The sequence below is a fragment of the Arachis stenosperma genome, chromosome 5 (assembly GCF_014773155.1).
Source record: "Arachis stenosperma cultivar V10309 chromosome 5, arast.V10309.gnm1.PFL2, whole genome shotgun sequence".
NCBI lineage: Eukaryota > Viridiplantae > Streptophyta > Magnoliopsida > Fabales > Fabaceae > Arachis > Arachis stenosperma.
Window position 1 is genome coordinate 21489418 of NC_080381.1, and position 21845 is coordinate 21511262.

The 21845-nt window shown below is 34.7% G+C and overlaps 4 protein-coding genes across 4 annotated transcripts; 3 read left to right on the forward strand and 1 right to left on the reverse strand.

Annotated features, from left to right (window-relative positions):
• The first annotated feature begins 5870 nt into the window (after window positions 1-5870).
• LOC130981895 (ferredoxin C 1, chloroplastic) lies at window positions 5871-6454 on the forward strand. The gene has a single exon (XM_057905640.1). It carries the CDS (start codon window positions 5939-5941, stop codon window positions 6380-6382), a length of 444 nt encoding a protein of 147 aa, XP_057761623.1. The 5' UTR covers window positions 5871-5938; the 3' UTR covers window positions 6383-6454.
• Window positions 6455-6538: 84 nt separating this feature from the next.
• LOC130981893 (uncharacterized) lies at window positions 6539-8208 on the reverse strand. Its single transcript, XM_057905638.1, has one exon. The coding sequence runs from the start codon at window positions 7752-7754 to the stop codon at window positions 6705-6707; it is 1050 nt and encodes a 349-aa protein (XP_057761621.1). The 5' UTR covers window positions 7755-8208; the 3' UTR covers window positions 6539-6704.
• A 765-nt stretch (window positions 8209-8973) lies between these two features.
• On the forward strand, window positions 8974-11768 carry LOC130981894 (uncharacterized). Its single transcript, XM_057905639.1, has 9 exons — window positions 8974-9178; window positions 9251-9345; window positions 9439-9503; window positions 9600-9643; window positions 10014-10091; window positions 10333-10486; window positions 10877-11050; window positions 11228-11287; window positions 11377-11768. Exons 1-9 carry the CDS (start codon window positions 9048-9050, stop codon window positions 11485-11487), a joined length of 912 nt encoding a protein of 303 aa, XP_057761622.1. The 5' UTR covers window positions 8974-9047; the 3' UTR covers window positions 11488-11768.
• A 7368-nt stretch (window positions 11769-19136) lies between these two features.
• Window positions 19137-21037, forward strand: LOC130978960 (uncharacterized). The gene is made up of 3 exons (XM_057902292.1): window positions 19137-19954; window positions 20036-20445; window positions 20511-21037. The coding sequence occupies exons 1-3, from the start codon at window positions 19195-19197 to the stop codon at window positions 20970-20972; spliced, it is 1632 nt and encodes a 543-aa protein (XP_057758275.1). The 5' UTR covers window positions 19137-19194; the 3' UTR covers window positions 20973-21037.
• Window positions 21038-21845: the final 808 nt, after the last annotated feature.

Genomic DNA, 21845 nt, shown 5'->3' on the forward strand with positions numbered 1-21845 from the left:
GGTTCGACCGAAAAACTAGTGAACCGGACTAGAACCGGTCTACTCCTTGGACCGTTTAAGGAATAAAACCAGTGTGAACTGGTAAGAATCGGTGCAAACCGGTCTGCTTGAAAAATTTTTTAAAATGTCTCCACAAGGTCTCGAACCAAGAACCTTGGAGCAAATGAAACCTATACTTGCCACTTAGTCATTACACTTCTAAGTATTATATTTGACAAATACTAATTATATAGTATACATAAATATCTAATTTAATTTAATTTTTGTTTTTTATATTTTTAAAATTAATTATATTTAATTATATACCATTATTAATATAAATATAAATTTTACTAAAAATTTATTAATTTACTTGATCTATTTTATTGCTAGTACTGTGATTAAGGTTATTTGTTTTGATATTAGTGTTAAAATCTACTGATATTATAGTTAGATGATAGGCTTTGTGAATTAATTATTTTTTTTATTATGTCAAAATAAGATACTATTTCAGTATTAAAATTTTATAATTTTTTCATATTAGTTATTTTTAGAAGTTGAGACTTGATTCTTCATAAAATGTTAGTGAAGATATGTATTTCAAATTTTAATTTTAAGTTTTTAACTATTTTATATTTTATATTTACGTGAGACCGGTTTTATCGGTTCAACCAGTAATTTATCGGTTCAACCAATAAACCAGTAACTTGACCGGTTTGATCACTGGTTCGGTTCTAACAACTATGTTTCAATCTAATTTAAAAATTTTTTATTTACTCAATTTAGTCTCCCTACTTATAGTTATGACTCACATTGGCTCCTAATCTTATTTTTGTCACTGTCTCATAAAATCGTTAACGACATGCTGAGATGGACTAACGACTGCTACATTATACATTCTAGCGACTATTTGATGTGACAATTGAAATTTTTTTACCTTGTTTTTTTTCAACTAAACACTTAAACCCTAATATGAGTCACAAATACCTAAGTTAAAAAATCAAACTAAGTAAATTGAAACTTTAAAAATCAGATTAAAGCTCGAATATAACTTCAAAACAGAACTTTAACTTATGTAGTGATTAATTTAAATGAGAATCACATAAATCAAAATTCAACATAATTTTTATCAATGTTTTTAAATTCAAAATTTCTATACCAAAATTAACTAGGATTTTTCTTTAAATTAAAAATTTAATGAAATAGTGACTTTAATTATCTTAACCAATATCCTAATTAATTACTTTTATGTCTTAAAAAACTGTATATGAGAAGAAAATAATTAATTTATCTACTTTAATAAATAGTTATTTTACTAAAATGAAAGAAACTATTTTTTTAGAATTTTTTAAGAACTAATTAATATTATATATATTTTGTTACACTACATTTAGTTATAAAAATTTTATTTATTTCTAATGCTTATATTAAAAATAAAAAAATTTAAATTAATGAATCTTAATCTATAATATAATAATAATATAGTAATTATTTTATATATTGTACGAATATAAATTAATTATTTTTTATTTTTTATGTAAATAATTTTTAAAAAAATATATTAGTTAATTTATTATCTTTTTTGTTTTATTCCAAATTAAAAATTTTTTTTATTGTTTTTGGAAAGAAAATCTTTTGAAGAATTTAATAGTATGTGATGAGGAACATCGAACAAATTATACAAAAACCCAATTAAAACACAACATAAAAATATCTTTAAAAAAAGACGTTTTAGACATCTTTATTTGAGTAACCTCCATCCTTATATTTCTTGGCTAAACCAATGTAACGGTGTCCATCCCATTGATTTAACATTTAAGTACATTTTTCTATCAATGAAAGGAAAGTTCCAAGGAATGTCAATAAATATTTTGTTAATAAATCACCTTTACTTTTTACTTGATTTGTTTAAATTACCTTTTTTAAAATGAGGTGAATAAATAGTCTTTGCTAAATTTGAATCTATTTATTTTGTCATTTTCCTTTTATTTTAAAATAAGTGTCTCTTTTATTTTTTAATTTTATTAAAAAAATTAATATATTTAGACTTAAGAAATAAAAATTTAAATAATGAGCTTCAAGTATATTTAGATTTAGTTTGGTAAAATTTTTTGAAGAGGTGTTTGTACTTTTTTAAAATACAAACTCCTTATTTTATGTTTGGTAAATTAATAAGACAATGTGCTTGTACTTACAGTTTTGAAATGATTTGAGTACTCTTGAAAACAATTAAAGTGAAATTTTTTAAAGTTGACAGGTACTTTTTAAAATTTAAAAGTCTAATATAACATTATATATTAACTAATTTTTAAATTTAACACTTAAATTTATGTCTTTTATAGTATTTTTAAATTTAAAAAATTATTTTATCAAATATAATTATTATTGCTTGTATTTATTTTAAAAATTATTTTTAATTTGATTTATCAAATATAAATACTACACTTTTTAAAAAATTATCTTTTAAAATTAATTTTTATAAATAAAAAATTTACCAAACTAAGCCTATACTTCCAAGACAATCATGCCAGATTAATAGACATAGAATCCAACATTCATTCTTTAGATTTACACTACTACAGAATAAGATTGTTAATATTGTTATTACTACTATTAGACTATTAGCTACAATGTGATAACCATTCGCGAATTATGTATTTATACTACTCTAAGCATAAACTGTGGTAGCCAATAGAATTTTATACTCACAGCTCTTTTTTATAAACCGTGATAATCAAGTATGGTTTCAACTAGCATTTTTTATGTATAAATCGTGGTAACCAACCGCAGTTTATGTTCAAAGTTTCTTAGGAGTAAAACGTGCCAAACTCCAACGATTTATGTACAAATTGTAAACCGTGGTTACCTACATAATAATAAAAAAAGATACACACATAAATAATTTAAAAATGTTGCATTTGAGTAAAGAATCTTCACAATCATTTAAATAAAGTAAATTGCTCCTTTTTTAATTTAGGACAAAACAGGAAATTATTACCAAGCCTTTTTTTTTTTGTGACTGGAATAAATTAAACAAAGAAAAACAAAACAAACAAAACAAGGAACTGCTTAAATAGAGGGGCAGTCCCGTTTAAGACTACTCTTAAACTCCTCCCAAGGTGCAAGAAGCTCCACATGCGAAAGTTGTAACTTCATCGCCATCTTTGCCATAGTATCTACCACCGTGTTTGCATCTCTCATAATCAAACGAAAGTCAACACGCCAATTCCAATGCATGATATCTCTTATTTTGAGCACCAATAGATTAATAAACTCAAAACCATCTTGAGTAACAAGATTAAATGCTTCCACACAATCCGTCTCACAAATAACATCTCGTTGACCCACATCCCAAGCTAAGAGATATCCTATCTAAATAGCAAACAATTCTCCTTGAAGAATACTATTACTCTCAATCATTCCCAAACATCCCCTTTGCCAACTCCCATTACAATCTCTAATAACACAAGCAAAACCAACACTATCACCCGAACCAAAATAACTAGCATCACAATTAATCTTAAAAGTACCAATGGATGGGGGATTCCAAAAACCATTTAGAGTAGAGGGAAGGGACATACGTTGTAATTCAAAAATATTCCTAAGCTCCTTTTCTGAAGTTAATGCCAGACAAATCACTTTTTTCGGAGGCCAAGTTTCATGGGGATTAAATATGTCATTATTCCTTGCTCGCCATATCCACCAAAGTCTCAAAAAGAACTTGAACGGATGCTCTCTGCTATGATACAAGAACCAGTTCTTCAAATTCAAAGGATGACAAGAAATATCCAACCTATGCCAGACAAGCTGAGCTTTTGGACAATCCCGAATACAATGTAAAACCGATTCCTGGCTAGAAAGACATCTTGGACATCTATCCGATGACGACATCCCTCTTCTAAAGCGAAAACTTGCAGTAGGAAGAGCCTCCTTAAGACACAACCAAGCCAAAAACTTATGCTTTTCCGGAACAAGCTGACGCCAAAGTCAAAGCCAATTCTCCCGCTCCTCCCAACCAAACAGTTGCTTACACAACCACAAGTAACCATTGCGTGAGTTATAGACTTTGGCAGCAGACCACTCCAATACCAACCCACTTCCGGACCTGCTTGTTCATCTGGATTGTAAGAGAGAATATTACCTTTCAGATTTTGCGATAAAGGAGAATAAAGAGTATCCAAATGCCACCTACCAACCGACCAAATATCCTGTATCCGGAGATTCGAATCAGAAATGTGAACATAATCCATCTCATTAGATAACCGTCCTTCTCTCCTCCAACTAAAAAACCAAAAATTCTGGTTCAAATCTCCAATACACCAAGCAAACCCATCCTTCAACACTTCCCAAGCCTTGCAAAGACACCTCCAAATGGGAGAGTCCTTGTTCTTAGGATAACTAAAACAGTCATATAGAGATGATCGGTACTTGGCATCCAACAATTGGACCCATAGCTTGTTTGGCTGCTGGAAAAAAGTCCAAACTAGCTTCCCAAGAAGAGCAATATTTACACAATAAGGATCTCTAATCCCCAAACCTCCATGTTTTTTTGGAGTAACCAGTACCTTCCAACTAACAAGATTCAATCCTCTTCCATCAACTTGTCCTTTCCAAAGAAAATTCCTCATCATAGACTCCAATTTACTAATGATTCCTTTGGGAAAAATAGATACCTGCATCTTGTACGTGGGAATAGCGGCGGCAACAGAATTAACCAAGTAGAGTCTACCAGCCCGATTGAGTAAACTCCCTTTCCAACTTGTTAGCCTACTCCGAATCTTATCCAGGACACCATTGAAAGCTGAACGAGTCACCCTAGAATGGCTAAGGGTAACTCCAAGATACTTGCCCAAGTCCTGAACAAATCTGATAGAGGATACCCCAGTGAAAACATCTTTTCTTGTTGCAGAGACATTCTTAGAGCAAAGCGCTTTAGACTTTTCCACATTAATCTTCATCCTAGACGCTTTGCAAAAAGTCTCTAAAACCTTACCAAACCCTTTTGGTAACTTAAAAATAGAGTGTCACACGTTGACTTTTTTGGTTTAATTATTCTGTTAATTCTTATAATTTTATCAAATTTTTAATTCGATTTTTATATTATTTTTAATTTTTTAATTAGATTCTCTATATATGAAAAATATTAAAATTAATAGAATATTTTTCTTAAAATATATACGATTAAAAATTTAATTATGTTTTTAATTATAAATATTTTTAATTTACAAAAAAATATTTAACTAATTTTAACTTATTTTATATTAGAAAAGATTTAATTATAAAATTAAAAATAGTAAAAAATTCAATTAAAAAAAATAAAAATTAATTATAAATTTAGTAAAATTATAGAGATTAACAAAAATAATTAAATCGATCGCCGATATTTTTTGGTGACTTCCCTGATATTTTGTTTTCAGCATATATTATCAATCAATATTCTTACTACCATAGTTATATATAAAAAATATTATTCGTACATTAAAATTAGTTACTAAAATTAATCACTAGTGTATATAAATATATATGTAATTTAATTTATTTTTAATATATATTTATATTTTAACATATATTTTATATTAATGACTGACTTTAATAAATAATTTTAGTGTATATCTAACATACTCAAATTTATTCAATGTTGTGAAATTAATCAAATTATAAAACAAATTGGGTATAGAATATAGGAATTTGGATCCTCTAAATTTGAAATTTGTACTTTAGAAGGTAAAATGTAATCTTCTACCCTTAAATGGTTTCTTTCTCATATTTATTCTTAGTCCCACCTATAAAATAAATGGTGAGAGATCATATTTTATTCTCTAAAGTGAAATTCAAATTTTAGAAAATCCAAATCCAGAATATAGAATATAATTAACAAAGGGAAAGAAGCGCACAAGCAGCAGAAGCCTTATCCTTTTCAGCACCACACGCTTCGCCCCATCGGTCTAAAGCGCAAACCATGGCAGCTCTTCACTTCACTCCAACTCCGCTCAAACCATCCTTTACTCTTCTGAAACAAAACCACCCTACCACCACCAAGCTCAACAGTGTGCGGCCACGCCTTGCTTCACGTTCATCATTCATTGTGCGGTCCTATAAAGTGTTGATTGAGCATCAGGGGCAGTCCACCCATCTTGAAGTGGAACCTGATGAGACCATACTCTCGAAGGCAATCGACTCTGGCTTGGATGTCCCCCATGATTGCAAGCTTGGTGTCTGCATGACTTGCCCTGCTCGTCTTCTTAGTGGCTCTGTTGATCAGAGCGATGGTATGCTCAGCGATGATGTCGTCGACCGCGGCTATGCCCTCTTGTGTGCTGCCTACCCTCGCTCCGATTGCCATATTAGGATTATCCCGGAGGATGAGCTCCTCTCCCTCCAATTGGCCACCTCCAATGACTAATCTACTTTTCACTTTTCTAGATGTAATTCCATCCTGCTAATGGGTTTTCTTCAATGCCATTGAGTTTTCTTCCTTTAATGTATATTTCAATTGTTCGGCATTTTCTTTGATGCATGAAACAGATATATCTGACTCTAGTCAAATATTGAAACGATGTTTATGGTTTACCTAGGATCAAGACTGAAGTGCAGTTTTATTTAAATATTAAACTTTGTTCACATGTTACAAGGGTGGAATATAAAATGGCGCTTCACAGTTTCCAAATGGTTAAAATCCACCCACCAATAGTCCAATAGATAATGCTAATAGAACTAGCATACTCCTAGGTAGAATGGGGTTTAATTGATCTCCTGAATCTTTGCTTGATCTTTACCTTCACATTAATGCCATTGTCAATGATAGACTTGAGAACAATATGAAGCTTTCCCTCGAGCTTTTCTCCTTTTCTTGGAGTGTAAATCACGTCATGAATATCATCAGCCAATGCTCTCTGAGCCAGAATGGCACCCACAGCAGCACAGGTGGTCTTGTTCTTGGTAGAAGCCAGGTCAAACTTCATATCCTTAGAAATGGAATGTGCCACTGCAACAACCTTGCTAGTTACCCTATGAACAATGCTAGCACGAACAGAGCCTTTAGATATGTAAATATCCAAGCAAAATGGTTCATGATAAGGACCCGTAAGCTGGTTAAAAGTGGGAGTCCTCTGCCTCTTGTTCTCAGGAGAAACATCTTTAATTTCATCCAACCGGGCCATAACAATTCTGCTTCTTGTTGCGATATGATCTTTCGGAAGCTTATCTTTGGAATTGGAAGTCACATTTGGATTTGGACACTCCTTAGCTTTCTTTGCTTCCTTAGTGTTTTCCTTCTTTTCGTCTTTCTTCTTGGAAGATTTCTTGCGTTGAAAATCTAAATTATACTCTTCAAACTCCTTGGAACTGCGCTCGAGCTTATAGAACAGATTCCCGCGAACCCTCATGTTATCTATATCTTCCAAATCCATGTCATCCTCAAAACGAGAGGAGTTACAATCAACAGGTTCATCAATACCATGGTGTGCAAATGTAGTAGCTGCTGATCTAGCTGAATGCCTTCCTGGCCAGGCTTGTGCCACCCCAGATGAGACACCCCAAGCATCACCATCTACAAGCTCAATGTTATATCCACTTGGAGGGTGATCAAAATTGGATAAAAATGGTGAAAGATGAAGGGTAGGGGAGCTCTCAAAAGGTGGCACAGTTGCAGCTCCATGGCCATCATCCTTATTGGGAATGGCGGTGAGATACTTGAACCAGAAACTGGATTTTCTTAACAGAAAACGTTGGTTGTATAAGGAAGCAGCTCTTATTGCGAGGAAGAACACCATCATCGGAGTTTTGGATACAGAAGTGGATGGCTCCGTTTACATGAGAATAGTGCGACCCAAAATGTTAAAGCTCTCAAAGAAGCAAAACACCGAACAGTTGGCGTGCAGGGACAGAAATTGCGCGAAACTGAAACTCGAGATTGTGAAACCTCAAACTTTCGCCTTCCTTTCTTTGTCTGAGATGTAGTGCAAAGTTCAAAAATGGAGGCAATATCTTACACTGCTTGATTAATTGTTCTCAGTCTTCTTTGATATGGCAGAACTCTGGATTAGCGATCCCCAACGTGAACCAAGACACAAACCCATGGAGATATGGTGGTTGGACCTAAATGGAATTTTCAAACTTCAGAGACATGGAGGAAAGATGATTCTGCAAGCAGCCTACCTTTTGTGGCACATATGAAAAGCTAGAAACGCTCATATTTTTTAAGGTAAGGCTAAGCCCCCTGTGTAGATCGTTGATGTTTTTTATTATTTTGGTCAAGACCCGAACCCCAAGCCGGCCCAGATCCAAATAGAACGAAGCTCCAAATCCAACCCGACCCGGATTCTAAAACACACGGATTTGTCTATGAAGCTTGCGGTTTAAGGTGCGATCTTCATCTCCTCTGTGAAGCGCTACTGCCCCTGTCTCCGCCCGTCACGCCGCCGTCGTCCACTTCATCGCCTTCGCCTGCCACGTCGCCGTCGCCTGCGTCAGTATAGTCGGCCGCGACCTCGCCCGCGCCTGCGTCGTGGTACTTGCCTACCCTGCCGCCGTCCCCTGCGCCTCTATTTCCGCCCGCCACGCCGCCGTAGCCTGCATCACCGTTGTCGCTTGAAGCCCGAACTTGCCGACATTGAAGAAGTCTTCGCCGGTTGGTATCTGTCGCCACCAGTTCTTCTGAAATGGTTGATGCGATACCCACTGCATCTTCTTCCATTGTCGCCCCTGTTGAAGACGTTTTGCCGTCGAGTTTCAATGAAATTTTCGTGCTTATCGCCCGGCCGGAACGAAGTGATTTGCTCCCTCTCTTCCTGCGCCGCCGGACATTGCATCACGTGTGGTCTTCTTCCGTTTTCGAAATTCACCTGCCCTGCCGAACCCGGTCCGGTCCGCTGTCTTCCTCTAGAAGAAAGTTATGTTCTGGTTCTTGTCTTGGCCGTGTGTTCATCTGGTGGGGTATCCCATAGACATTGCTGATGTATGAGGCCCATATTTAGACCCAATATTTTTATATCAAAGAAATTTTCTATCTTAGTTAAAAAAAAAAAAAAAAAAAACGGAGGCAGCTGAAACCTAAAAGTAGAAGAGAGATGGAAGAGGATAAGGGAGCAACAATTCTGGTGACGAACGACGACGGAATCGATGCTCCTGGCTTGCGAGCTTTGGTTCACTCTCTTGTCGCCACCAATCTCTTCAAAATTCAAGTTTGCGCTCCTGATAGGTCCGTTCAATCAATTGTTCAATTCATTTCATACTAACTTAGAATTAGAATTAGATGATGATGATTTTGCAGTGAGAAGTCAGCAGTTAGCCACAGCATCACTTGGCTCCACCCGATAGCTGCAAAGCAAGTACACATTGACGGAACCACCGCCTTCGCCGTCTCCGGTTCCAATATTCCGTTCCTTCATTCCTTCCTTTGAATCAGAATACACATCTGTCCTTTCTTCTCATAACCGTCTCTCTTTACGCAACGTGCAGGGACTCCTGCTGATTGTACTTCGCTCGGAATTTCAAAAGCACTCTTTCCTACGGTACCTGATCTGGTTGGTTACCCTCTCCCTTCTCATTTCAGACCTTTGTTGTTGTTTGTAAGCTATCATCATCGTCCATATTTTTCTTTACTCTATCCATTTGCACAGGTAGTCAGTGGCATAAACAAGGGTAGCAACTGTGGCTATCACATGTATGTAACACTCTTCTCTTCCTAAACTGCACACTTTTATTCAATCTAATGCGCTCTCAGCTGCAAATCATTCATCTTTGCCAACCAAGTGAGGATGACTCGGAGGCAGTTTTCAAATCCCTTCTTAAAATTGGCATTTTCCATTTGATAGCAATTGATCTAACTGAAAGATGCCTAGTAGATGTAATTTACTCCATATGACAATGTAATCATCATTAACTCCATATGATCATTAATTCCCTGCAATTTGAGATGCACAAAAGTATAATTTGCAAAGAAACTTAGAAAACAACTATTGTTGCTTCAGGAGTTTTTAACTCCGTTAAGAAAGTGTTTTTCCCATGGCTGTACTAAGTATTTCCCTTTCTAGTGTTTACTCGGGCACTGTAGCAGGAGCTCGCGAGGCTTTTTTCAATGGTATACCTGCTATCTCTGTTTCATATGACTGGTATGTACGCTTCTGCCGCTAAATTGCTTTATTTATCCTGGATATTTATTTCTGGGTGAAGTTTGCAACCATTTTGTTAGCTTATAATTGTAACGAGCTGCAGAATCAATGTCTAAACGTAATATCATTAAGGGTCAAGCATATTATGAGCTATTCCAATAATCTATGTTTTAACTTCTATGTCCTACTAAAATGAGCAACAACTTTTCATTTGATCATTTGGAGTCTGTGGTACTGGCAGGGTTAAGGGAAAGAGTAATGTACATGACTTCACTCTTGCTGCACAAGCATGCGTACCTATCATAAGTGCTGTACTGGTTGAGATAAAGAACCAAAGCTTCCCTCAAAGATGTTTCTTGAATATAGATGTGCCAAACAATGCTGCTAATCATAAGGTTTGTTATGACAATCTTTGCAATATATGTTTCATATGCGACAAATGGTTAACATGTTATACTCTGCTAGTCTTATTTTTCTAGAAAGTTATATTTTTCTATAGTATCACAAATTTGGTTTGTTGTCCCTACAATTAAGTATGGTCCTTATTATTTTAGCACTTTTAGGTTTTTAGTTATGTAGTTGCTGATAGAATTTGTCCCCATTTTCATAAAGGATTGGACTCTGTAGTATAATTTATCTTGATTTTGATCCATGAATGATCAGAACCTATATGGTAAGAAATTATAGGAACCTATACTAAAATTGATATTATATGGACCAATATTTTATTAAACTTCTATCATAGAATCACTAATAACTAATTTGTGTTTTGTGCCTCTGAAAAGGGTTACAAGCTGACTAAGCAGGGTAATAGTATTGTAAGAATGGGATGGAAGCAGGTCACCTCTGAGACAGAAGAACGAAAAATGTCATCTGATATGACCAATATAGATACAGAAACACCTAAGGATACTCGCACATCATCTGTATCATCAGAACAACTTTTATTTGCGAGAGAGGTGGGTTCTTTTCATTCTTTTCTCTCTTTTTATTTACTTCAAACTCTTGCTATTCACTTGTGGTAGGTTATCATCAAATACCACTTGATGAACTCCTCCCGTTGTTACAAGTTCTACACACCTTAGTGTTGTGCTTGAACATGATGTAATACTCTTTTAAGATTTTAACTATTTTAGGTAAGAGGTTATGTACTTGATCATGAGGATACAGATCACAAATCTCTACAGGAAGGATATGTAAGTATATAATAATAAATATAACTATATATCACATTTGTTGAATACAAAATTGTGGCTGACATAGAAAGCAATTTCATTCTTTTTAGATTACTGTGACTCCCCTTGCTGCTCTCTCACCAGCGGAGGTCGATTGTCAGGCCTATTTTAGAGAATGGCTACAAAGTGTCACTGAACTCCCCTCTTCATCAGCTTTATAATCCTGTAAGATCTGTCATGTATTTGTAGTGTATATGACAGCTTCTATTGAAATATATACCTAGCAATTGTTGCATTTACATTTTCAGCATCCTTGCTGGTCAAGAATGAAGATGATTCTTCTGATTTGAATGGAAAATTTAGCCAGTGTTATGTAATGTGTTTAATAAAATAACTGAAACTGGCATTTGAGAATGCCGTGCCAAGCTGTTAAAAGTGATAAAAACTTCTAAGCCAGCATTTACTTGATAATCTCTAAATTGCAATCCTATATTACCCTTTATATTAGTCCATAGTGTCAGTTTGATTTCTCAATATGCTGCTAAATCAATTATTTAGATGCGAAGAAGTCCGGTTGCTCCAGTATTTTTTTTTTTTGTCATTTGGCAATGAAGGCATTTCATCACATTTTGTTGCTTGATTGAATGAATGAGGAAGCCCATTTTCGATAAGCTAAATTAGCCCATGAATCAATCATTATTCATGAATGAATATAAAAATCCCTCAATATATTACCTTCTCATCTATAGAGATGTCTTGTTACTGAAGATTTTGTATTTTGGCCAGTCATTGCAGTGTATTTAACTTTTGATTAGTGTTTCGATAAGAGAGTTTATGCTTATTTTTTTCATTATATTCGTCTTGTTCTAGATATTCCTTTCTTCCCTTACCCTGGCATAGTTTTCTATCGATCCTTATCACATTAAAAAAGGAGCTTGTTTCCATATTTTCATCTAATGTAGCATAACACATAAATTGCTAATATGGGACAATTCTTAAACTCGGTCGAACACCATTGTCAACTTATATTATATTGATATAATTGTAGATTGTGGATGACGACCTCTCCAACCTAACACTTAATAATAGGGTTGAATATATGCATGTGTGAATTCCATAATGCACGGCTGAATCCTCAAGTACATTAATGTTCTTTTCTCTCTCTCTCTCTCTCTCCCCCCCCCCCCCCCCCCCCCTTTCCCCAAAAAATCTTAAAAGTTAAGTTATGCCTGTTATGGTGCCATAGCCCTACTATTTTATTCTTGTGAACTAAATCTGCCAATCCTATGTTAAGTATTGAAATTTTGAAAAGAACTTGTAATTTATTGAGTTAGCGAGGTCAATGGAGAATTTTTTGTGTGCTCTACGAACAAATGAATGCTCTTATTATGCGCCATTTATTTTGTTCCTTTTCAATGTGGTCAGTTCATCGTCTGCTTAAACAAGTGTTGGGGGTTCGACTCCTATCTTGTGCATGCAGCAACCCATTGGCCAGCGGCAGACCCTTAAATGAAGCTCAGATCCGCGACGGATTAGTCCTTAGTCTGTCGGGTTGGGGGATACCGTCGGAAAAAAAAAAATCATGTGGAACATTTTGAGATTAATTTTCATTTTATTAATTTTTAAAATTTAAATTGAAAAAAGATAAACCTATAATGTTGATGTAATTAATAGATTAGAACAAGGATATTATCTTACTCTTTAAGCACTTAAGAATTTGGCTCGCCAATGACCTTTCATTCTTAAGCACGGGCATGCGGAATATTTCTGCTTAAAATATAAAACCAGTCCTAGATTCAGGTATTGGTGTTTCCAGGTTTATCAGTGCCCACAATGGATTTGATTCAAAACAAGTGTTGGAAATAAATGTTGTCCTCCCCTTTTTTGGTTATTAAAGCTAGCTAGATGAGTTTGATCCCCATTAGTTTTCCATTCTATGTTTTATTTAAAAAAATAAAATAAACTTTCGTACAGATATAAGTTTCTGTCTAGAAGAATATTGCATTCTACATTTAATTAATCACAACTTAATGTAGAATGAGTAGAACACTATTCAGTATCTGCCTTCTTTTATTATCAGTTTATTCCAAGTTCAACACAACTTTGTACACTGTTGTTCTTGTAAAATATATATTTAATATTTTAGTTGTGCTATCCATTCCTTGGCTTTCATAAGTCAACTTTAATAGGGAAAAATGGGAAATGAAGGAACAAATGACCATCTCAACTGTTCCACGTAGACAGCTTACCAATAAATAAAATTAAAAAGAAAACTTATTGATGATCTTTTTCTTTTAAAGTAAAGAGAGAGGAATTCAATTCCTCTTACCCACCCTCAAAGTTTATGCACCATTAAAAATATGCGAGAAAAAAAAAAGCGTTGGACTGTTGATAAGCACTTAGAAATTAGAATGCTTTATAAAAGATGGAAAAAAAAAAAGTAAAAGAAAAGAGTGTGTATGAACATTGATAAATACTTTATGTACATTATTATTACGATCCTCTTCTAAGTTCCGTTTTGTTCATAGCCTTTATTTTTTGGATGGCAAAGAAGCTGAATTTGATTCCACCAGTATTGACCAGAGGACGTGCACGTCTTCATAGGGGCAAGATTTGACATCTTCATACAGAATGTATATCCCTCTTCCTGAAATAATAATAATGTTCACCAAAAATGTTTGAGGAAATGGGAATTAAGAAGTACACACATGCAGCTAAGTGTGTTGAGATTTGAGAAAGACTTTTCCAGAATTCAGATGAATGCAGCTATGCATTTTGTTGCTGCATAGAAGAATATGCTGCATCTCATTGAGTGTTTCAATAATAGCAACTTATTATGCAAAAAAGAATGTGAAAACATGGATAATAATGCAGATATGGAAAGTGAAAATGGATAGCGTACTCTTGTTTTGAGTGGTGGAATGCATCCTGAACCAAAGCTTCTTGAGTGGAGAGAAGAGGGAGTGGAGCCACCCCATTTGGTGAAGAGGGTGTGTGGCTCATGCAAATGAGAGGAATAACCTCTATAATAATACCCTTTGCTTAAACAAGGGTGGAGATAGATAAATTGATTTACCTTTAATGTTTTGGGACACTTTGACAATCTCATGAAACTCACATTTGTTGCTGGTACATTGTCACTTTCAAAGCTTTTAATCCTTATAGTAGAAGAAGAAAGCACTCCACCAATGAGCTCTGCCTCTCACACTTTAAAAAACAAAAAAGAAAAGAAGCTTCTCTTGGCATCCATTTTCCTCCTTTACCTAAAGAGTGGCTTCTGGCTGAAGACAAAGTCTTATGTTTTCACCATCATTTGGCGCATATGTTGCACAAACTAGGAAGGTTTCCTATTTCCTAATTGACACATGGATTGGATTGGATCCTCTTCTCCCCTCTTGCATTTCAAGCAAGTACAATCTCCCTTTTTAGGAGTCTCCGAGAAGCTTCACAACCCTATTTGTCCACCTGTTCCACTAGGGTGCCTTCCAAGAGTAGACACATCTTGTGGAGCTATTCTTTGGCTGACTCAGATTTGACACGTCACTCCCATTCATGTACCTTTTTTCTCTCTTTCTTGCTCTTCACTGAATCTAAGGATGTTAAAATGGTTGGTATGCTCCAATTATCATGCTAAGGAACACACATCACTAGTCAATATGAGATATCTCATATCTTCTATATATATATTTTTTAAGGACATTTCTTAATTATTGAATTATAATTTTTTATTATTATGTCATATATTTGGTTCAATTTGGATAAACAGCTTAATTAAATTTCTTTTGAAAAGTCAATGAATTATATCTCAAATGATATAATTTTCTCATACTCATTAAAGAGGTTGTGAGTTCGAGTCTCTCTATTTTTGATAAAAAAATTATTTTAAAAAAATAGCTTAAACAATAAATGTTTAGATTAAAAGTTACTTATAAATAATTAAGTTATTTTGTATTTGTTTTTTTTTTTAGTTTTAAAAGTGTTTATTTTAAAAGAAATGTGATAAAAAAAATTTATTATTCGAGAAGTCATTTTTTTTTAACTTTTCTATACGCACTTAAATAGTTTCTTAAAAAGTTATAATTTGGTTTTAAAAATTGTACCAGACATTAATACTATTATTTTTTATAAGTCAAAAACTCAAAAAATAATTTTTAAAACTTTTCAAACGGACCAAAATACAACTTAATAGAATAAAATTGGGCCAAAATACAACTTAATAGAATAAAGTTAAACCTATATGGGTATATTATATATTCGGTAATTTAATTTAACTATTTCAATTTAATTAATTATATTAATATTGATGGCGTAAGAAACTATTAATCTCCGTAATTACCAATTAGTTTGGAGTGAATCCATATAACAATTTGGGCTTACATATATAACCATTTGGGCTCGATTATCAGTCCAAATACCCATTGACTCAAGCTTTTTGTAGTTCATTAAGAAGTGGGTTAACGTGGAAGCTTATTAAGCCCAATCATGCCTTTTTTGTTCATTAGTAAATCAACATGTTTGTCGTCACTATGTTTTCTAATTATTATTAAGAGTACAAGTGTAAGAGTACTAGTACTAGTGGACAATGGGAAGAAAATGGTGGGTGTGTCAGGGTGGAAAGAAGAAGCGCACGGAGAAGCAATGAAGAAGGATTAAGAAATGGAGGATCGGAGGGTGAAGAGTGTAGAGCATTGAATAGGGGGTGGTCAAATGAATAAAAAGCTGCACTTAAAGTTGAAACAAATTAAAGAAATTGTGGTACCACATACAAAACGGAACTTCGATAATAACAGCTTCCTCAGATTTCCCTTTCATGCTCTGATCTGCCTCGCAGTCCCATGATTCATTTAATTTGATTATGTAATACCTATTTGTTGTGTTCCAATTAATTGCTCTTGCAATGTCTGACTTTTTTTTATTTTTCATTCTTGTTTTATGTTCAATATTGTCTTCGTCTCTTGAAAGGTAAAACTAAACCCAACAACTCCTAGGAACTGTGATATAGTAGTAGTTGATTAGTGTAGGTGAATTAACTCTAGTTAGCTATCATCAACGATAAATAAAAACTCACATATATAAAATTGTTAGTCGCTGTTAAATAATTTAACATATTTAATTAAATTTTTATTTAACCCTTCTCAACTATGAACTTCATGTATAAATAACTGTATGTGAATTTTTATCTTAATAATAACAAATATTATCATTGTTTTAATGTGTCCGTTTATGGATAAAGCAGAAAAAGAAAAAGGGAGGCGGCGGGGTCCATGGAAGGAGATCGATCACTTGCTCTCTGAAATGTGAACACATAAACACAAATTACAGTTAAAAGGGAAAAAGAGTATTGGGGTGGGATCTAATAATAGAACGAATAACGTGCTTTCTTTTCTAACGGTTGGTTTAGAACACACCTCTTTTGCCTCTGCACTTCACTTGAGTCCCCCCAAATAAAGTCAAAAGTGTTTTCTTCTTCTTTTTTCTTTTGTTTTTTTTTTTCAATTTAAAACATTAAACTGATATCAATTTGACAATTTTGGTCATCCATCATCATCATCAGTTGTTTCATGCGCCACTTAAGTCCAATTTCCAGTTCATACATCAACCACCGTATTACTTTATTATGCAAAACGTTTATCATCACCCTCACAACATCTATCCCCTTTAATTTTTTTCTTTTCCTTTTTTTTACCTAAAGAAAAGCATTGTTATTAAACAAATCCATATGTGTGTGTGTGAGTGTGAGGGGGCTGTATGCCACTAAATTAATCTTGCCATATATATGCATGCAAAATTAGAGTAAATAAGTTTCGAGAATTTAATTTCTTTTCTTGAATATTGAAACTTTTTATATGAATAAAAAAGCCTATCTTTGATGGACATACATGAATTTCACCGTTAAAATGTGACACTTATAAATAATGCAGTTTAGCATTTTGGAAATGAAAATGCCATCCGTCACAAAGTTTAGAGTTAGTAAACGCAAGAGATGTATATTGATAGGGCTGTTATAAGACTTACTTGAATTCTCGCGACATTAAAGGTTCGTTTGGAAGCTTTAAAAGTTTTTTTTTTTTTGAATTTTTGACTTATAAAAAGTAGTAGTATTAATGTTTGGTGTAATTTTTAAAATTAAATTGTAGCTTTTTAAGAAGCTATTTAGAAGTTTATAGAGAAATTAAAAAATAATTTCTTTCATAATACTACTATTTTTTTATCACATTTTTATAAAATAAATACTTTTAAAACTAAAAATTCAACACACAAAATAATTTATTTATAAGCTATTTTTAATATAGCCATTTATTGTTTAAGCTATTTTATCAAAAAAAAATTTAATTAAGTTGTTTATTTAAATTGGGCCTAACTTAAGTATCAGAGTGACTTTTGTAAGTACGCTCTCTTTTTATTGGCACTCTCCTTAACATGATATCTCTTTGGACAAAAAATTTGGATATTTTAAATCTATAACTCAGCGTAGGAAGCAACAACTCGGCGGATATTTTAAATCTATAACTCGGCGTAGGAAGCAACAACTCGGCGTCGACATATATGTTCATGGAGATTTTTTCTTTCTTCCAAAGGTATTATTACTTTCTTATTAATTCATTCTTTCAGTTAAACTAGTTGCATAAGAAATTATTGTAGTTAAGTTAATATCTATTCCCTTTTTTTTTCGTGAAAAATCTTGATGGCATCGTGCTTTACATTCAAAATTGTAGGAATGGAAATGATTGACGAGGTTTTAGCTTAGACAAGACATGAACGACCTTTTAAGCTTTAATAATTAATTAGTTACCGTTTCATATATTATAATGTGCTTTACGGCTGTTCTTTGAGTTTGAAACTTCCCTTTTGGAGTTCTTAATACTCAGTTTATATATAATAGTTTTAACTATTTGTTTTTAGACATTCAACGGGAGAAGTGTCCATGTATCCGTAGAAAATAAACAAAAATATTATTCGTATATTAAAATTAGCCATTAAAATTAGTCACTAATATATTTATATATAAATATATTTATATTTTAATTTATTTTTAATATATATTTATATTTTAACATGTGATCTTGCCTGGTGAGTAGATCGGCTATAACTTCTTGAGATTAGCCGAGCTATGTGCCACTAGGTTGAATGCCTGTCCTTCGAGGTCCGACTTTCCTGTGTTCGTCGTGTATATGAGAGTGCGAGTAATACCGAGGAGGAGGAGTGTACCTGCAAAGGCACTCCAATGCTTAAGTCAGTAGATGATATTCAGTTCAGAATGAATGCAGAAAGCTATTTTACCTTCTCTTTTATAGACATTTATTCGTCCGTTGCGTCTTTGATGATTATTCGTCCGTTTCTGATGATTAATTTCGTAACCGATTTTATCTCTGCCGTTTTGAGACGTTATTAACTTCGCCGAGTTATAGCTCATAAGGGCCGAATAATAACGGCAAATGACGAGTTATGATTTTGATGGTGACCATATCACAGCCCCCAAGCTTAGCCTGAGGAAGATTTTAATGAAGCAGGTTGAGCTTTATTTTTGTTTTTTATGAGCTATAACTTGGTTTGCGTGGGTTAGTGGATAAGCCCCCAGATCAACTTACTTCATTAAAAGATGTCTCAGTGTTTTAATTTTTTTGGGAACGTGGGGAGTCGTGTCCGTTACTTTGCGATGAAAGAGAAAGGGTGATGGTTGCATTTAAGTTTGTTGATTCCCAATACTTGGCTCACTGTTTGATGTGCCTTTTGGGTTTGTTATCCGTCCCTTTAGTTGCCTGGCTTCATTTAGCCTTTTCCGTTTGTTTGTGTTGGTTGTGTGCTATACGCTTGCATATTGAAGAATGAGTAAGAGAGGTACGAGTCCTCTTTTCTGTTTCTGATTTATTTCTGTGCTTTTGTCTTTTCCCTTTTCTTCTTTCTTCTGTTATTCTGATTTTGAATTAATGGGTTTTGAGAAAGAGAAAAAGGATAGGGTGGATTGGTCTTACGACTGGGTGAGTGAAGATGTTAAATCACGGGTGTCTCTTTTCTGTGATGAGGTGGCGGTGAGGGAGGTTGATGCGAATATGATAGTGAGGGCAGGTTCTGGGGTGAAGGTGGAATTGTTGCCATGTAGTGTGGAGGATAGGATTTTTCATCGAGAGTTGGGGTTTGGTTTCTTTTACATGCATAGTTGCGTAGTTGAAGAGTTGCGAGTGAGGCTTCCGTTTACGGATTTTGAGTGTCAGATTCTGAAACAACTTAACTGTGCTCCCTCTCAGCTTCATCCTAATGGATGGGCTTTCATGAGATCTTTTGAAGTCTTGATGGAATATTTAGAGGAACCGCCATCTGTTTCGTTATTCTTTTGTTTGTTTCAAGCTAAAGGGGTGTGGAAAGGGGGGTGGGTTAATTTTAATAGTACTCCGGGCTTTGCTATCTTCAAACTGTATAAGTCTTCTTTCAAAGATTTCAAAGAGATGTATTTTAAGGTTAGAAGTTCGGAGGAGCAATTTCCGTTTTATATAGATGAGAATCTTGGCGAAAAGTTTCCTTTGTTTTGGTGCTCGGAGCCGCAAAATATACTCGGCCCAGAGGTGATATCTCCGAGGAATGAGTGTTTAATAGAATATTTGGTGAAAAATGTTGATCGAAAAGATTTGATATCAATGTATGAGTTGCTGAAGTGGGAGGATGATAAAGTTGCTGTTGTAGAGTATCTAGGTGAGTTTTTTAGGGTTCATGTTGATGTTCCTCTGTTTTCCTTTTTTTCTGAGAAACTTTAAAACGAATTGTTTTTTGTAGGTGGGAAGTATCCAGGTGTTTCTGCGGCATCGTTAAGGAGTCGGTTTAAGAGTAAGAATCTGGATAAGGAGGTATCTTCGTCAAATGCTGAGAAGGTTGTTGGGGGTGCCGAGGTTTCGCAGCCCCGTCAAGGTCGGAGGAAGGTGATTGCGAAGAAAAGAAAAGGATCTGAACTTGTGGAGCTATCAGATGATTCAGATGGAAAAGAGTTAGCTGTCCCTCTAGAAGAGATACATGCTTTTATGGGAAATCAGAAAAGGCTTCATGAGATGTCTGAAGAAAGTGAAGCTTTTTCAGTTTGGGGAAAGGAGTATCCTTACATGGCTGTTGTGGACGAGTATTGTCAATCGTCGGCTGATGTAACTCTTGCTAAAGAAGTGGGGGATATGGCTATTGGACAATACATGCAGGTAGTAAGCTTGTTGTTTTATGCTGCCTTTTATTTAGTAATTTTATGATTTTATTTGTTCTGTAGGTTGTTGGGTTGCGGCTTGCAAGCCTTGGGCGAAGTCAGGAGTTGAAATATAAGGGGGTTGTTGCGGAAAAGGGGGAGATACCTGTTTTGAAGGAAGAGCTGGTTAAATATAAAAAACTTGCTGCCGAACTTCAAGGTCGTTTAACCGAGACAGAGAAGTTATTGAAAGAGACTAAGGAAAGTTATTCCAAGGATGTTGAGGACTTGAAGAAAAAGGAGAGTGACTTGGTAAGCTTGCAAAGTCGCCTGATTGAGGTAACCGCTCAGTTCAAGGATATGGAGAAGAAGAAGGCGGATGAGATATTGGATTCATTTGTTGAGGGTTTCGAAAGGGCAAGGTTGCAAGTGAAGTTTCTGGTTCCGGATGCCGATCTTTCTAGCATGGATCCTGGGAAAATTGTTCGAGATGGGCAGCTTGTTGAAGATGAGGGGGATGCAGAGGGCGAGGCTGATAATGTTTAGGTTTTTAGGAGATTTCTGTTTTTGGGTTTTTTGCTTTGTATATGTTTTTATTGCTGATAACAGTATGGTGGCTTGATTTTCTGAACTTTGTTTGAAATGACTTGGTTGAAAGTCTGTTTTGGTGCTTTATATAAAAGCTTGTTTTGTGATAGTTCGGATTGTGTTCCGATTTTTGCGGTTTAATATGTAGCTTTAGTTGCGCTATATATTCGAGCTGTATTGACAGATTGATAAGATTGAATTGATAGAGTAGCAAAGATAAGACATATTTATATTCGGAGGTTTTTGTGAACCTTTTATACACAAAGGTGCAGGTAGGCTGGCCTCGTTAAAACCTCTCCAAGCAAAACCCTTTGGGATAAAATCTTGGTAGTAGGAAAAAGAGTACCAGCCTGTCCCTGCCTTTTAACTATAATACTTTTTTAAAGAAGACACGTTCCATGTGTTAGGGAAGATTTTACCATCTAATGATTCTAGTTTGTATGCTCCTTGGCCGAGCGCTTCGGAAACTCGGTAGGGGCCGTCCCAATTGGCGGCTAGCTTTCCATGTGTTGATGGCTTCCGAGCAGTTTCTGTTTTGCGGAGGACTAGGTCTCCTTTAGCGAAGGATCTGTTTCTGACCGACTTGTTATATTGACGAGCTATTACTTGTTGTGCTGCGCGTTGCTTCAGGGCGGCGATGTCTCGTACTTCTTCGATGAGGTCGAGCTCGGTTCTCCGACTTTCTGCTTGATTATTCATATATGTTCGGATGGATTGCTGGGAGATTTCTAGAGGGATCATTGCTTCCGACCCATAAACCAGTCTAAATGGCGTTTCCTTTGTTGATGTTTGTGGGGTGGTGTTGTATCCCCAAAGTACTTCAGGAATTAA

Excerpts from the sequence above, each read along its gene's own strand:
- LOC130981893 (XM_057905638.1), bottom strand. The coding sequence starts at position 7,754 with ATGATGGTGTTCTTCCTCGCAATAAGAGCTGCTTCCTTATACAACCAA.
- LOC130981894 (XM_057905639.1), top strand. The coding sequence starts at position 9,048 with ATGGAAGAGGATAAGGGAGCAACAATTCTGGTGACGAACGACGACGGA. Across the intron at positions 9,644-10,013 it reads AGCAACTGTGGCTATCACAT|TGTTTACTCGGGCACTGTAG; the intron begins GTATGTAACACT and ends TTCCCTTTCTAG. Across the intron at positions 11,288-11,376 it reads AATCTCTACAGGAAGGATAT|ATTACTGTGACTCCCCTTGC; the intron begins GTAAGTATATAA and ends CATTCTTTTTAG.
- LOC130981895 (XM_057905640.1), top strand. The coding sequence starts at position 5,939 with ATGGCAGCTCTTCACTTCACTCCAACTCCGCTCAAACCATCCTTTACT.
- LOC130978960 (XM_057902292.1), top strand. The coding sequence starts at position 19,195 with ATGGGTTTTGAGAAAGAGAAAAAGGATAGGGTGGATTGGTCTTACGAC. Across the intron at positions 19,955-20,035 it reads TGCTGTTGTAGAGTATCTAG|GTGGGAAGTATCCAGGTGTT; the intron begins GTGAGTTTTTTA and ends TGTTTTTTGTAG. Across the intron at positions 20,446-20,510 it reads CTATTGGACAATACATGCAG|GTTGTTGGGTTGCGGCTTGC; the intron begins GTAGTAAGCTTG and ends TTTGTTCTGTAG.